At 47.1% G+C, this 17,270-nt stretch overlaps 1 protein-coding gene across 2 annotated transcripts in view; it reads left to right on the top strand.

The window, feature by feature from the left end:
• Positions 1 to 17,270, top strand: part of DICER1 (dicer 1, ribonuclease III) — a 52,820-nt gene that overhangs the window by 14,767 nt on the left and 20,783 nt on the right. For both annotated transcript variants that reach the window (XM_075844306.1, XM_075844307.1), the window contains exons 10-21: positions 516 to 648; positions 2,069 to 2,311; positions 3,121 to 3,275; positions 4,390 to 4,522; positions 4,699 to 4,774; positions 5,618 to 5,757; positions 7,087 to 7,266; positions 7,523 to 7,736; positions 12,481 to 12,634; positions 13,188 to 13,370; positions 13,932 to 14,037; positions 14,120 to 14,295. In XM_075844306.1, coding sequence (XP_075700421.1) covers positions 516 to 648; positions 2,069 to 2,311; positions 3,121 to 3,275; positions 4,390 to 4,522; positions 4,699 to 4,774; positions 5,618 to 5,757; positions 7,087 to 7,266; positions 7,523 to 7,736; positions 12,481 to 12,634; positions 13,188 to 13,370; positions 13,932 to 14,037; positions 14,120 to 14,295 — 1,893 coding nt within the window. The remainder of the gene's footprint in view (positions 1 to 515; positions 649 to 2,068; positions 2,312 to 3,120; positions 3,276 to 4,389; positions 4,523 to 4,698; positions 4,775 to 5,617; positions 5,758 to 7,086; positions 7,267 to 7,522; positions 7,737 to 12,480; positions 12,635 to 13,187; positions 13,371 to 13,931; positions 14,038 to 14,119; positions 14,296 to 17,270) is intronic.

Below are 17,270 nucleotides of genomic sequence, written 5' to 3' on the forward strand. Positions count from 1 at the left end.
TTACACTCGTCCGTGATGCTTGGAGTCACTGCCTCCCCACGGGAATCCTGTCCCATACTGAACACACACTATTACAGTATGGGACTGTTGGGACAGGATTCCCGCGGGGAGACAGTGGCTAACGGCGTCATGGATGAGTATAGTGCCAGGAATCCGACTCCCTGAACTGCGGCCGGTCCGGGTAATACTGCCGACCTGCGGCGCATGTCTCACGGACCGAACTCAGCCCTGTGAATCCGGCTTTACACTGCAGGAGAGATGATGATCTGCCTGACGCTCCCCCTGCCTGTGACCGCTGTTGGTGCGGTGGTCCTGCTGTGCGTTGCAGGACCTTTCTTGTAGTTAGGAGTTGTCGAGACTTCGGAGACGCTGTTGACGTTTGGCCACGTGACTCTCATGAATTTCTTTTCCTACGTTGTGCCCTCTGCGCCCGCTCCGGACGAGCCGCTCTAATACTTGTGTTTATTTTGTGTCACAGCTGTAATATAACCGATGGTTCCGACCTAACATTACAGGTTGATAAAGGAGGCCGGGAAGCAGGACCCCGAGCTGGCGTACATTAGCAGCAACTTCATTACTGGACACGGCATCGGAAAGAACCAGCCCCGAAACAAGCAGATGGAAGTGGAGTTCAGAAAACAGGAGGAGGTAATTCCCGGCCGCGCTCTGCCCCCCCCCCCCCCCCTCTCCGGCACTTTTTTTCCTTTTTGTTCTCGGCACAACCTCTGTCCTCAATCTGCTTTGTGTCTGTTCCCCTCGGCCTGGACTCCCTCCAGCCCAAACTATAATTATGTGCCATTATAGACCCGGAGCTATCGCTTGTTTGGGCCATTACAGGTCGGGTCTGCTTTGCTTGCAGCTTATTGACCTTGACAGTTAAATAACGCCACTTAGTGCTTGTAAGTAAATATATAGGACAGGCCGTAGATGGGAATGGACTTCCCTGAATCTGGAGCTGCCTCACGATGTCCTGGGTGGAGCCGCCAGACCCCGATGTCATCTGAGCGGGCAAGAACTGGAAATACTTCTCATCAGAAACGCTATTAGTCGAGATTAGATAATCCAGATTCGCCTTCCTGGAAGCCGCGGTCAGGGAGTGTACCCCGCTAGGAGAGGATGCGCTATGTAACATTGGCGGGTTGTCGCATTGCTGTGGATGCCGCACAACTCAAAGCACGTGGTTATTGACTGACTGGCATTCAAGGGTTAACCTGCGTAGTCTCTCCTTAAGACTGGGTTCACACGGTTCAGTTAAAAGGCGTTTTTGCCGCAGCAACAAGAGTTTGGACTGCACCATGTAAACCCGGCCTAAAAGGGGTTTCCGATTTGTAATGAAAAATTCTGTCGTTTTCTCATTTCCATTGTGTATCAATTCCTAATAGATCTCTGCTTGCTGTCAATGAAAGCCTTTATTGCTACATTTCAGGGGATGAAGCGTCTGGTTATGTGATGACACGGGTGCAGGGCTGGTTACAACGCAGCTATCGGAGTGCAATTATCACATGACCACGACAGATATTCATCGTCAAGAAATAAAGCATAAACGTACTCAATTCAATTACTACAAGCAGAGATCTTGCAAGTGTCAAAGAAGATGTCTGCCCCAGGACTCAAAGCTAGATCATAGGTTGTCAGATAATCCCCAAAAAATGTTTCAGAATTAATTCCTCACTTATTTATTTCAAGATCTCTCCTCATTGTCATTGAATGGAAGCAATAATTTCAGAGGCTGAAAACAAATTCTGACATTTTTCTGCTCACACAGCCGAGGGTTTGTTACAATGTGTCTGTATAGTGAATCTTCTGAGCTAAAAACAGCAGCACAAATCTCTCTCCTGTACTGATGCTTTTTATTTATACTGACGCACAGTAACCGCCCATCAGCTGTGTGAGAAGGCCTAGTTCAGGATGTTTTTTTTTTATTTTTTTAAGTCTTCTGGAAATAAAGTGACTGTTCCCATTCACTGAGAGCAAACAAAGATCTTGAAAATAGTGAGGAATTAAACCACAAAGTTGCAGAACTTTTCGTCATACGTCTGTTGGACTCATCACTGCGTCTCCTCTGTAGGTTCTCCGGAAGTTTCGGGCTCATGAAACCAACCTGCTCATCGCTACCAGCATCGTGGAGGAGGGCGTGGACATCCCAAAATGCAACTTGGTCGTCCGCTTTGACCTGCCATCTGAATACAGGTCTTATGTTCAGTCCAAAGGTCGTGCCAGGGCCCCCATCTCCAACTACATCATGCTGGCCGACACTGACCGGATAAAGGGATTTGAGGAGGATCTAAAAACCTATAAAGCCATTGAGAAGGTAGAACATGAATCGTAACGGAACTATAGAAGCACGCGTGGAGCGGCTGTGGGGTGTTTACATTCACTGATGGAGCGGCTCTGGGGTGTTTACATTCACTGATGGAGCGGCTCTGGGGTGTTTACATTCACTGATGGAGCGGCACGGGGGTGTTTACATTCACTGATGGAGCGGCTCTGGGGTGTTTACATTCACTGATGGAGCGGCTCTGGGGTGTTTACATTCACTGATGGAGCGGCTTTGGGGGTGTTTACATTCACTGATGGAGCGGCTCTGGGGGTGTTTACATTCACTGATGGAGCGGCTCTGGGGTGTTTACATTCACTGATGGAGCGGCTCTGGGGTGTTTACATTCACTGATGGAGCGGCTCTGGGGTGTTTACATTCACTGATGGAGCGGCTCTGGGGATGTTTACATTCACTGATGGAGCGGCTCTGGGGTGTTTACATTCACTGATGGAGCGGCTCTGGGGTGTTTACATTCACTGATGGAGCGGCTCTGGGGTGTTTACATTCACTGATGGAGCGGCTCTGGGGGTGTTTACATTCACTGATGGAGCGGCTCTGGGGTGTTTACATTCACTGATGGAGCGGCTCTGGGGTGTTTACATTCACTGATGGAGCGGCTCTGGGGTGTTTACATTCACTGATGGAGCGGCTCTGGGGTGTTTACATTCACTGATGGAGCGGCTCTGGGGGTGTTTACATTCACTGATGGAGCGGCTCTGGGGTGTTTACATTCACTGATGGAGCGGCTCTGGGGGTGTTTACATTCACTGATGGAGCAGCTCTGTTCACTTCCATTACAGATCTTGCGGAATAAATGCTCCAAGTCGATGGATTGTGGGGACACCGAGTCTGACCCCGTTGTGGACGATGACGGGATCTTTCCTCCATACGTCTTGCGCCAGGATGATGGCAGCCCAAGGGTTACCCTGAACAACGCCATTGGCCACATTAATCGGTAGGCGCGATGTTTTATTTTATGTAAATGAAGTGTAATCATTGTAGAGTAAAATATTCTGTAACTTTCTAATATGCTTTTGGGTTTCATTTCCTCACCATTATCAAGATCTCTGCTTTCTGTCAGTGAATGGGAAAATTGTTTACATCCAATGGCTGAAAACCTGTACACACCTAGTACTTCTCACAGCTGAGGGTGTGGTACTATTGCATCCAGGTTTAGCAATGCTTTTTGTGATCAACATCTTGGTCTCCCTACCTAACAATGTAGCAAACTACCGGGACAGGAGAGAGGTACGTGCTGCTCTAGATGTGAACGAAGACTTGCAGAGGTTAAAGTGGATACAATTGTAACAATGTTTCAGCTGTGAGAAGTGTTTGGTCTGTACAGGATTTTAAGCCTCTGGATATAAAGAATAATGTCCCCATTCACTGTCGGCAAGCAGCGATCTTGAATATGACAAGGAACTGGAAAACTTCAATACTTACTTTCCTACGATACCTAGTCCAGCACAATCGCTGCCTATTCCATAAAGGTTCGGCTATATTCACGTTTGCGTTGTGGCTTCCGCACATAACGGAAGACACGAGCTCTGCCGGTTCCGTCATATGATGAATACCGCCGGCGCCTGACAGACCCCATTAACCTACAATGGGGTCCATTGGGTTCCGGCGTGCTGTCTGTCATTTTGACGGCAGGAATAGTGCAGCATGCAGCGCTTTTATTTCCATCAAATTCGCAGCCACCGGAGGCCCAGGTCGGCAGTGTGAATATAGCCTTACTGAACATGTTGGCCATGAGGTCAAATCCCCAATCCTGACATGTAAGTGTGACTAGTCGAGCCAGTATGGATCTTGATATTGATATAGATGGGGATTTGTATCCATGACACCCAATCACAAGGGCACAGGCTGGCATCGGAGCACCTCAGTAGTGCAGCCTCAGGCTGGCATCGGAGCACCTCAGTAGTGCAGTCTCAGGCTGGCATCGGAGCACCTCAGTAGTGCAGCCTCAGGCCTGGGAGATATTGACCCCTTCCTGTGACCGTGACCGCTGCTTCTTATTACAGTCTTGCGCTGCTTGCCCCCTCATGGTGACATGTCTCTATACACAGGTATTGTGCCCGGCTGCCCAGCGACCCGTTCACTCACCTTGCTCCAAAATGTAAATCCCGGGAGGCGTCCGGCGGTCTTTACCAGTCAACCTTATACCTGCCAATCAACTCCCCGCTCAGAGCCCCCATTGTTGTAAGTACTTGGTAAGAAGTTGTGTCGCTGACCAGGCTCCTCGCCCGGGAGATGTGAAGTCTGACCCTCCGCTGGGAGTTCTCACCTGATGTAACGAATTAGCACGGTCGTATCTTGTAACACTGATCTTGTTTAGATGTCAAGTCCTTCACTGTCCTCATTGTCATTTGTCCCAGGGCCCATCCATGAACTGCGCCAGGCTCGCTGAACGAGCGGTGGCTCTCATATGCTGCAAGATGCTGCACCAGATCGGTAAGTTATAGAGTTAATGTATATTCATATATTTAACCAACATTCTGCGGAGTTCTCCACTTTGGACAATCGCCACTTGTCAGAAGGGTCACTTGACAACAGTTGATCACACAGATTCCCTCTGCTGGGACCCCCAGCGATCAGCTGTGATCTGTGTGGAAATCTGCCAGGAAGTGTTCAGTTTCTCTGCAGCGCCACCACAGGAGAAATGAAGTATTACAGTGTCCATTCGTATCAATGTGTTGTCTGAGTAATACAGGACAGGTCCTCCAGAGAGAGAGCGAGACGCTCTATGTAACCGCTCTCCACTCTGACCAAGAGATGAGGGTCCTGAACATGAGACCCCCACTCTATTATCTCAGAATGACCTAATAGGAAGTATGACAATGGGTTTTCTAAGATGAGCGTCTTCTCATTGCTCTTTATTAAATCAGTTTGTCCGGTGACAGATTCTCCTTGCAGCTCCTATTGTCCCCCTGACAACACTCCCTGCACTGTGTTTTGGTAAGCGCCGTGTAATCATAGGGACATGGTTTCAAATCGCCATCAATGTCAACATCTACCGGACATTTTTCAAGCCAGTCGGGATGTGAACATTGATGTGGACGGTGAATTCGACCCACAGACCGTAGTTTTCCTGTGATAGGACTGCTGTGTTGGGAGCCGAGGACCTTCCGGCTCTTTTCGCGTATTTCAAGGACCTTTTATATAAAGTTTCTGGTTCTCCTTTAACAGTTGCCTGTTATTTTTATGTTTTTTGGTAATGATTTCTCTCTTCGCTGTGTTTTATTAGACTTCTCTGTTGTAAATGTAAACCTCGTACGCCCCCCCTATTCCCTGCAGGTGAACTGGATGACCATTTAATGCCGGTCGGCAAGGAAACAGTTAAATATGAGGAGGAGCTCGATCTGCACGATGAGGAAGAAACCAGCGTCCCAGGCCGACCAGGATCCACCAAGAGGAGACAATGCTACCCTAAAGCAGTGAGTCCCCCCTCCCCCTCTCAGTAGTCAGTCCCCCCTCCCCCTCTCAGTAGTCAGAATCCGTCCTGATGTGTTCATTAACCCCTTAAGGGCACGGACATTTTTCTTTTTCGTTTTTCACTCCCTGCATTCCAAGAGACATCGCTTTTTTTTTTCCCTTGCTGTGGGGGCTCATGTTTTACGGGAGGAGTTGTAGTTTCTATTGGTAATATTTAAAGTACCATATAAAGTTCTGGGAAACTGAAAAAAAATTACTTGCGGGCTGATATTGGAAAAAACTGCAATTCCTACGTTTTTTATTTTTTACGGCTTTCACCGTGCGGTAAAAACGACCGCTTAACTTCATTCTGCGGCTCAATGCGATTACGGTGATACCAAATTTATATGGGCATAACTTTTTTTATTTTTCCGTGAATTGAGCGGTCTGAGGGCTCATTTTTTGCTGTAGTTTTTACTGGTACCATTTTTTGGTACGTACAACTTTTTGATCGCTTTTTGTTACAATATTTTTTAGCGCGAAGTTGACAAAAAAAACTGCGATTTTGGCGGTTTGGCGTTTTTTTACGGCGTTCACTGTGCGAGTTAAATAATGGTATATTATAATAGTTTGGATTTTTCCGGACGCGGCGATACCAATTTTTTATACATTACTTTAGTGGAGAAACGGGAAAAGTTTTTTTTTTTTTTTTTTTTAATTAAAACTTCATACATATATAATTTTTCACTACTAAAAACTTTATAAAGCTTTTTTGTACACATTTTATTAGTCCCCCTGGGTGACCTGAACAAGCGATCGTTAGATCACTGGTACAATACTAATGTATTGTAGTATATTGTCATTTTTACAGGCTTCCCTTAAGCCGTGCCAAAGACACGACTTAACAGAGGCAGACCTGGGGGCCTTCATTAGGCCCCTGGGCTGCCATGACAACCATTGGCACCCCTCTTTTCAACGTTTTAGATGCTGTGTTTGCGATTGACCGCAGCATTTGAGGGGTTAGATGGCCAGGAATAGCGCGATCACTGTTCTTGGCCGTTAGTCCCGGGTGTCAGCTGTAAAACACAGCCGACACCCGCAGCACACAGAGCGCGCTCCTTACTTCACTATAACGCTTATCACGTACATGTACGTTATAATGCGTCAAGGGGTTCCATAGGAGGTCACACGACGTGCTCGCACTTTGCAATGGACTCTGTCTAGCAGTCGGTTCTTCTTGGTCAGATGTTGGGGGCAGCAGTAATAGGGGGTCCTGTATGGACAAATGGTAGAGAATGATTTCCATTGACTCTTCTTGCCGCTCACGCAACCCGGACCTCTTCTTCTTTCAGATCCCCGAGTGTCTGCGGAACAGTTATCCGAAGCCCGGCCAGCCGTGTTACCTATATGTGATAGGAATGGTATTGACAACCCCTCTACCAGATGAACTGAACTTCCGGAGGCGCAAGCTCTACCCCCCTGAAGACTCAACCAGATGCTTCGGCATCCTGACTGCCAAACCCATACCTCAGGTATCATGGCCTCCTGCCTGCCTCCATTTCTTCTCTGCTATTAGTAAATCATTATATAGAGCTCCTGAGGCATCTGCTGTAGGAAGAGCCAATGGTTTCCCTGCATTTTCGCTCAGATGAGCTGTTAGGGGGTTGTCTGTCGACAAGGTTGCTGACTGTTTCCTATAGCAACCAGCCGAATTTTTCTCGATGTATGTTTTAAATGCAACATTTTTCTGTATTGAGTCTTCGTATAGACTGTGGCTCTTACCTACAGATCCCGCACTTCCCTGTCTACACCCGGTCTGGAGAAGTGACCATATCGATCGAGCTGAAGAAGTCTGGATTTACGTTAACGTTGCAGCAACTTGAGCTCATCACTCGTCTCCACCAGTACATCTTCTCACACATCCTTCGTCTTGAGAAACCTGCACTAGAATTCAAGCCCACGGCAGCCGACGCTGCTTATTGTGTTCTACCTCTCAATGTTGGTAAGCCGCGCTTCTCCTTGTCTGCAAGTGACAGATATTTCACGCGATTTGCATGTAGGGCATGGTAGATTTCCGCTCCCCTGATTTGCCCTCGTTTTTCACAAAAAGGTTGTGCAGGATTCAAAAAACAGGGCCTCTTAAAAAAAAAAAAAAAAAAAAAAAACAGCGCCACACCTATCCTCAGGTTGGATGTAGTAGTGCAGCTTCGCTCTAGCCGTGTCGGATTCCGTTCATTGGTTCCGTCAGTCCTTTCCGTCTGAGGAACCGATGAACGGAAAGCCAAATGGAAACCATAGCTTCCGTTGCAATTGCGTTATTTTAGCTACTACGCTATTGTTTTTGCTAAAAAAAAACGGAGACCTTAGAAAACGGAAACCAATTGCAACGGAAGGATTACCATTCAAATCAATGGTAATGCAAACCGAAGCTATGGTTTCCATTTGGCTTTCCGTTCATCGGTTCCTCCGACGGAAAGGACTGACGGAACCCATGAACGGAATCCGACACGGATGTGAACAGGGCCTAAGCTGCAATACCAGATACAAACCATGGACAGGTGTGGCGCTAGTTGTGAAAGAAAACAGCCATGTTGGGGACCTTGTGGGAATTCACCATCCACATCAACATATGTGTAAACAGGACAACACTGTCCCTGACAGAAATCCGAAGGAGACATTTTATTATCAGGTTCTTTTTTGTAGTACGGACTGTAATGTCTCTTTCTGGAGATCCTGTCCTGTATTACACAGACAACACATTGATATGAATGACTGTGTAATACCTCACTTCTCCTGTGGTGGCGCTGCAAGGAAACTGAACACTTACTGCCAGGTTCCTCCCACAGATCACAGCCGATCACTGGGGATCCCAGCAGGAGGACATGTTGTGATCAGCTTCCCGTCAGGGGACCCTTCTAACCAGGGGCGTAGCTAGAGGCTCATGGGCCCCGATGCAAAAATTCTTACTGGGCCCCCCCCCCCCCCCCCCCCCGCAAACTTCTCATGGCCGACGCTCCGCTTTCAGCTGCATCGCTGGGTCTCCTAAGTGACCCAACAATGCAGCACTAGCAGCCGGGGCGTCACTAAGGCTGGGTTCACACACACTATTTACGGACGTAATTCGGGCGTTTTAGCATTGAATTACGTCCGAAAATGCGGCTCAAAAGCGTCGGCAAACATCTGCCCATTCATTTGAATGGGTCTTACGATGTTCTGTGCCAACGGTCATTTTTTTTTACGCGTCGCTGTCAAAAGGCGGCGCGTAAAAAAGTGCCTGTCACTTCTTCAGACGTAAATGGAGCCGTTTTCCATGGACTCCATGGAAAACCAGCTTCAATTACTTCCGTAGTGGACGCAGCAAAAGACGCCTGCACATGCCATTACGGCTGAAATTACGGTGCTGTTTTCTCCTGAAAACAGCACAGTAATTTCAGCCGTAACAGACGCTGCCGTGTGAACATACCCTCAGGGCTTAAAATGTCCGGGAAATAGCCCCAATACATATGTGTCCGCCCCAAAAAAAAGTGTGTATATGAGACAGCATAGCATATCTATAGCACTACGACCCTATAAACTATGGATAGGATTAGATACAGTGGCTGAGCAGACAGTACCACACATGATAGGATTAGATACAGTGGCTCAGAAGGCAGTATCACACATGATAGGATTAGATACACAGCTCAGCAGACAGTATCACACATGATAGAATTAGATACAGTGGCCCAGCAGACAGTATCACACATGATAGGATTAGATACAGTGGCTCAGCAGACAGTACCACACATGATAGGATTAGATACAGTGGCTCAGCAGACAGTATCACACATGATAGGATTAGATACACAGCTCAGCAGACAGTATCACACATGATAGGATTAGATACAGTGGCCCAGCAGACAGTATCACACATGATAGGATTAGATACAGTGGCTCAGCAGACAGTACCACACATGATAGGATTAGATACAGTGGCTCAGCAGACAGTACCACACATGATAGGATTAGATACAGTGGCTCAGCAGACAGTACCACACATGATAGGATTAGATACAGTGGCTCAGCAGACAGTATCACACATGATAGGATTAGATACAGTGGCTAAGCAGACAGTACCACACATGATAGGATTAGATACAGTGGCTCAGCAGACAGTATCACACATGATAGGATTAGATACAGTGGCTCAGCAGACAGTATCACACATGATCGGATTAGATATAGGGCCCAGCAGACTGTATCACACATGATTGGATTAGATACAGGGCCCAGCTCGCTGACATTGCGGCTCCAGCGCTGGACCCAGGAAAGGTAAGAATAATAATTTTGCTTCTTTATGTGTTACTGATTATTTTTGTGTTTGTGTTTTTTTACAGGTTCGGTTGTTGGACTTCGGATTCGAGGACTTCAATGACGGCGTTTTTTTTATTCTCAATAAAATGGTTAATGAGGGTTATTTTTTTATTTCAATAAAATATTTTTTCTATGTGCTTGTATCTTTTTAAACTTTATTATCACCGCCTTAGTAATGGCCGCTGGCTGATTGACAACCTCCATTACTAAGGCGAGGCTTAATGTTAGCCGGTGCAGAGGCTACACTAACCCCCATTATTACCCCGGTACCTACCGCCACCAGGGGTACTGGGAAGAGCCGGGGACAAACCAGTACCCGACCATCTGTAGTGACAGGCAGGCACCGGGGTGGCCGCAGGCTGGTAGTATTAGGCTGGGGAAGGCCAAAAACAGTGGCCCTTCCCACCCTTGTAATGCTGCCTGCTGCTGCTGTGTTGTATCTGGCTGGTTATGAAAATTGGGGGGGACCCGAAATCGTTCTTTCCAATAATTTTTTTTTTTTTTTAAATGACGTGGGGTCCCCCCCATTTTCATAACCAGCCAGATACAATAAAGCAGCAGCAGGCAGCATTACCAGGATGGGAAGGGCCACTGTTTTTGGCCTTTCCCCTCCTGATAATACCAGCCTGCGGCCACCCCAGTGGCCGACCATCACTACAGATGGTCAGGTACTGGATGGTACCCGGCTCTTCCCAGCACCCCTGGTGGCGGTGGGTACCGGGGTAATAAAGGGGGTTAGTGTTAGCCTCTGCATCCGCTAACACTAAGCCCTGCCTTAGCAATGGATGCTGTCAATCAGCCGGCGGCCATTACTAAGGCGGTAGTAATATAGTTTAAAAAAAAAACACAAAGGCATAGAAAAAATATTTTATTGAAATAAAAAAAAAAAACACACAACCCTCATTAACCATTTTATTAATAAAAAAAAAAGCTGTCATCGAAGTAGTCCTGGAATCCGCCGTAGTCCAACGACCGAACCTGTAAGAAAACACACAAAAAATGATTAGTAACACATGTCTTAGGGTATGTGCACACACACTAATTACGTCCGTAATTGACGGACGTATTTCGGCCGCAAGTCCCGGACCGAACACAGTGCAGGGAGCCGGGCTCCTAGCATCATATATATGTACGACGCCAGGAGTCCCTGCCTCGCTGCCGGACAACTGTCCCGTACTGAAAACATGATTACAGTATGGGACAGTTGTCCTGCAGCGAGGCAGGGACTCCTAGCATCGTACATAACTATGATGCTAGGAGCCCGGCTCCCTGCACTGTGGTCGGTCCGGTACTTGCGGCCGAAATACGTCCGTCAATTACGGACGTAATTAGTGTCTGTGCACATACCCTAAGGCTTAGATACAGGGCCCATGTGTGATACTGTCTGTGGGACCCTGTATCTAAGCCTACCACAAGGTAGGCTTAGATACAGGGTCCAGCAGACAGTAATCTTATACAGTATAAGATTACTGTGTGCTGGGGCCCTGTATCTAAACCTACAGTGTGGTAGGCTTAGATACAGGGCCCAGCAGACAGGATCACGCATGGGCCATGTATCTAAGCCTACCATGTGATTGGCTTAGATACAGGGCCCAGCAGAAAAGGATCACACAATCTGTGATCCTGTCTCATGGGCCCCCTAAGCCTGCTACATCGTAGGCTTAGGGGTTGTGCAGTCCCTAAACATTGATGGCCTATCCACAGGATAGGCCATCAATAGCTGATATGTCGCCCGGGACCCGCAAATCAGCTGTTTTGAAGGGGCCGCAGCACTCGTACGAGAGCTGCTTCCCCTTCATTTCACTACTCGCCCACACTGTGAATCGCCGACACCGATTCACAGTGTGACCGGAATGAAGTGACAGGAATGAAGGGGGGCAGCTCTCGTACGAGTGCTGCGGCCCCTTCAAAACAGCTGATTGGCGGGTCCCGGGAGTCAGACCCCGCCAGTCAGGGCTATCTTACCTTCCTCTTCGGCCGCGGCGGGAGTTCTGTAGTCTCGATGCTGTGCGCGGCGGCATAGCGCTGTGACGTCATGCGCTGCGCACAGCGCTTTACGTCAGGACCTCCGCTGCGATCCGGAACCAGGAAGGTAAGTAAAGTATGTTACTATAGTAACAGGGGCCCGCGGCCCGAGTTACTATAGTAACTTTTTATTGATGTGGTGCGGGGGGCCGTGGGCCCCCCTGGCTTCTGGGCCCGGTCGCAATTGCGACCGCTGCGATCCCTATAGCTACGCCAGTGCTTCTAACAAGTAGCGATTGTCCAAAGTTATCAAATATTTGCAAAGAAGATATTAGAAATATTACCTGTTTTTATCTTAACTACATGGACTATTTAATTAACCAATAAAACCCCATGTAATGTGACCGTGATTTGTGTTCTCTCCTCAGTGAATGACTGCGGCACTTTGGATATAGATTTTACGTTTGTGGAAGATATTGAGAAATCAGAAGCTCGTACTGGCATTCCCAGTACTCAGTATTCAGCCGAGAATACTTTTATTTTCAAACTAGAAGACTACCAGGATGCCGTTATCATTCCAAGGTAGGTCCTGCACCGGGACTGATGTGACCAAGGCCTCGTACATAAATGCAGGACTGTTACATATCCTTGACTTGGGTGCAACTCGCATAACAAACCGTCACGTCCCATTATTATGAGCACCAGCTAATATCCAGAGTACCCGCCGTGTGCAGCGCAGACAGCAGTAGACGGGCGGGCAGTCACTCCATAAGGTGCTGGTCAGTGGTCTCCATTATCTGGCGGTTGCTGACTGCAGAACATCCCACATTTGCTGGCGGGTGCGTGGGGGAGGAGCCATAGAGCGAACAAGACGATCGAGGTCCCACAGATGCTCAATTGGGTTCAGGTCTGGTGAATTAGGGGGCCAGGGAAGTACTTGGAGGTCTTGGTCGGCTCTTTCTGTCGGACATTTCTAGCCGTGTGACATGTCACATTGTCTCGCTGGAAGATTCCATCAGCATGTAGGGGGGACGTTATGCTGATGCGTTAGCCATTGGAAAATCCCTTTAAGTTCCTTCATCGGAGAACGTCTTCTAACCGAAATCTTTCTTCTTCCTTTCTCTCCACCCGTCAGATATCGCAACTTTGACCAGCCTCATCGATTCTATGTAGCTGATGTATACACTGACCTTACTCCACTCAGTAAATTCCCTTCCCCAGAATATGAAACGTTTGCTGAATATTATAAAACAAAGTACAACCTCGACTTGACAAACCTCAACCAGCCACTCTTGGATGTCGACCACACCTCGTCACGGTACGCAAAGCGAAACGCAGTAAAACGTGTGAGACTGGGAACCTGTCGCGCTGTATGGGTGCTGGTGCCATTCCTGATCTGGTAGCTGCCCTAGTGGTAACTCTGGGCTATAGCTAATCGCGGGTGAACCTGGGTGTTATCCTATTAGCTCCACATGACTGTTTTTGCTCTCTGCTTGCTGTCAGTGAATAAGAAGCATTGTATTCAGAGGCTGAAAACTGTTCCTGACTGTCCTACTTTCACACAGCTATAATTTGTTACAATGTATCGGTGCCTAAACTGAAACACTGTACCAAATCTTCAGCTGTGTGAGATGGACTGGGTCAGACAAAGAGTTTTAACCCTGTGAATGTTCACTTAAAAAAAAGTAATGCTACTGATTCAAGGGCAGGTTATATGGTGGTCACTGTAATATTTCCATTCACTGACATCAAGCAGAGACATTGAAAATGGTGAGAAATTTGATAGAGTGTACTGGAAAGTTGCAAACTCCTTATTATACCATCATTTCATCAAGCTGGACAGACCTGTGGTAGAAATAACCCCTTCATTTCCGCTCAGACTTAACCTGCTGACTCCGCGGCACCTGAATCAGAAGGGGAAGGCTCTTCCTTTAAGCAGCGCAGAAAAACGGAAAGCCAAGTGGGAAAGTTTACAGAACAAGCAGGTACCTGCCCACCCTGTTCTTAGTGTAACCAGAGACTTGCCGGTCGTTGCCTCCCGTAAACGCGTCTCCATTTACTTTACAGATTCTGGTTCCAGAACTTTGCGCTATACATCCCATCCCAGCGTCCCTGTGGCGGAAAGCCGTGTGCCTGCCGAGCATTCTGTATCGCCTGCATTGTCTGCTGACGGCAGAGGAGCTCCGGGCCCAGACAGCAATCGATGCCGGCGTTGGAGTGATGGCTCTTCCTGAGGATTTCCGGTAAGTTCTTCTCAGACGTCTTCCTACATTGTTGGGCCCTGTTCACACTGAGTTTTTTTTCCTGCGGAAACCACAGCAAAAAACAGCCGAAATCGCCCAGGACCATTACAATTTACACCTAAGTGGGTGTTATTGCCCATTTAATTTGTATCCAGGCACAATGGCGCATCCGTACGAGCGACTGCCTGGTGTATAGCTCAGCCCCGTTCAATTAAATCCTAAGGATAGGCCTTCAATGTGTTTTTCGCCAGAAACCCCCGCACGTAATATCTAAATACTTGCAGTGACCATAAAATAACAATTCTGGAGCATCTTTTCTTATAACTCTGGATTGTACCATTCCTCTGTTATTCCTCCTGGAAATGTATGACTACATTGACAACTGAGTGTTACCATTCCCCTTGTTAATGGGGCAGATTCCTACTCATCCTGAGGGCTTTTTCACATATTGAAAATTTGCAGCCGATTTTGCAGGTATTTTTTTTTTTTAAGCCAAGACCAGGAACGGAACCTAAAAAAAAGAAATACATTAAGGAAGGCCTAATAGTTCTGCTCTCCAGGATCCAATTCTGGTTTTGCACTGCGCTGTGTGAACAAGGCCTTACTCTGTCTAATCCATCTTGACCATGCCAGACCGTGTAGAGACACACCCTATAAACAAGGGTAATGGTAACACCCAACTGTTAATTTATTCATTTCCAGGAGGAATAACAAAAGAACCAAACAATAAAGAGTCCTAAGAAAATATGGTCCAGATTTTTATTTTATAGCCATTTCAAGCATTTAATAAAATAGACCCGTCTGAGAGGTGACCGGTGCCCTTTAAAGCTGTTCTTGTTTGCATTAAAGCAAATGGGCGGCGGGGTCCTTTCTTTCTTCGGGTAAGGCCACACGGAGCGGCCCTGGCACTATGTTAGGCGCGGCTGTCAAATACCTTGTTAAGGGGTATTCCGGTTACAACAAGTTACCCTCTATCTGTAGGGTAAGGGGTAACTTGCTGATCGGTGCGTGTCTGACAGCTCGGACCACCATTTACGAGAACGGGGAAGCCGAAGTTGCCCAAACCCCAAGGTCGCTCTTGAGCACTGCCGCTCCATTCATTCCCTATGGGCGCGCCAGAGATAGCCGAGTGCAGTGTTCAGAGAGAATGAATGGAGCGGCAGTGCGCATGAGCGACCTTGGGGTTTGGGCAACTTCGGGCTCCTCGTTCTCGAAAACGGTGGGGGTCTGAGCTGTCGGACACCCACCGATCAGCAATTTACCCCTTACCCTACGGATAGGGGGTAACTTGTTGTAACCTGCACAATTTTGCGGCCATAAAGGGTGTATTAATTCACGGCCGCACAATTTTGCATATAAAGGGACGTTTTACCCGCATTAACGTGCGCGCACTAACAGGCTATTTGACAGCCGCACCGAACATGGTGCTGGCGCGGTTGTGAGCCGCGTTGCGACCGTGTCCGGGTCGGTCCTTGTGGCCTTAGACTGAAAAATGCCATACGTGTCCCCCACCGAACCCCCGGTGATCAGTCTCCGTCCTAGTTATTTCATTGACTGTTGTGATCATGTGACATGGCGGTTCTATGTTCGGAATCCTTTGTAATGGAAGGACCATTAGTGGGATAAAATCCTGGAAAAGGTGTTGCTAAGAAATCGAAATGCAGAACGCTTCCGCCCTGACGGGCGCGGGCCAAATCTGAGAGAAGGTGCAGGCAGGAATCTAAAACTGCACAAAGACGATTCATAATACAAATCCGCGGCGTCTAGTTCAGGGGATTGCCTGCACTGATACATTGTAACAAATTGCAGGTGTGAGAGAGCAGGGTTAGGTCAGGACAGGTTTCCGACCTCTGCATAAAAAGCAACAAATGTTTCTACTGACTGACAGCAAGCAGAGATCTTGAAAATGGTGACCGACTGATACACAAATTATATTAGAATATCAATTAAAATGTCACTCCACTTGTGATCTTATTCCCGACCTGATACAAGTGTGTAGAGGCGCTCCGGCGTGCTGGGCGGTAGTTGGCGGGGCCTGTAGAGTATCGCGCACGGGTCCAATTTTAATTAACCCCTTCGGAACTAACCCATTTTTTGTTTTCCACTCCCGCATTCCAAGAGCCATAACTTTTTTATTTTTCCGTCGATAGGGCGGTGTGAGGGCTTATTTTTTGCGGGAGGAGTTGTAGTTTTTGTTCCATATAATGTACTGGGAAGCTGAAAATACAATTTTTGGCGGACTGAAAATGGAAAAAACAGCAATTCCTCAATTGTTTTTGGGGTTTCGTTTTTACGGCTTTCACCAGGCGGTAAATACGACAACTTATCTTTATTCTGTGGCTTAATACAATTACGGTGATACCAAATTTATATCGTTTTTATTTCTATTTTACTACTTTTATTGATGATAAACTTTTTGTTAAAAAAAAAAAAAGTTTTGTGTCGCCGCATCCTGAGAGCCAGAACTTTTTTTTTCACCAATTCAGCAATGTGAGGGCTTATTTTTTGCGGGACGAGCTGTAGTTTTTTTATCGGTACCATTTTTTGGTATGTAGAACTTTTTGATCACTTTTTATTAAAAAATTTTTTTACATCTAAGTTGACCAAAAAACAGCGATTTTGGCATTTTACATTTATTTTTTACGGCGTTCACCGTACGCGTTAAAGAATGCTATATTGTAATAGTTGAGACTTTTACGGACGCAGCGATACCAATTTTGTTTACTTTTTTTTATTTTTAACATTACTTTAGGGAGAAAAGGAGGGTGTTTTTGAAAGTTTTTTTTTAAAAAAAAAATGTCAATTTTTTTTTACTACTACTTTTTACTTTTTTTTCACACCCTTTATTAGCCCCCCCAGGGTTTAACAGAGGCAGAGTGAAGGCAGCCCTGGGGGCCTTCATTAGGCCCCTGGGCTTCCATAAAAACCGTAGTCACCCCCCGGATCTCACTCCAGGGGCGGGCGAAGAGCTTCAA

The sequence above is a fragment of the Rhinoderma darwinii genome, chromosome 12, assembly GCF_050947455.1.
Source record: "Rhinoderma darwinii isolate aRhiDar2 chromosome 12, aRhiDar2.hap1, whole genome shotgun sequence".
Classification (NCBI taxonomy): domain Eukaryota; kingdom Metazoa; phylum Chordata; class Amphibia; order Anura; family Rhinodermatidae; genus Rhinoderma; species Rhinoderma darwinii.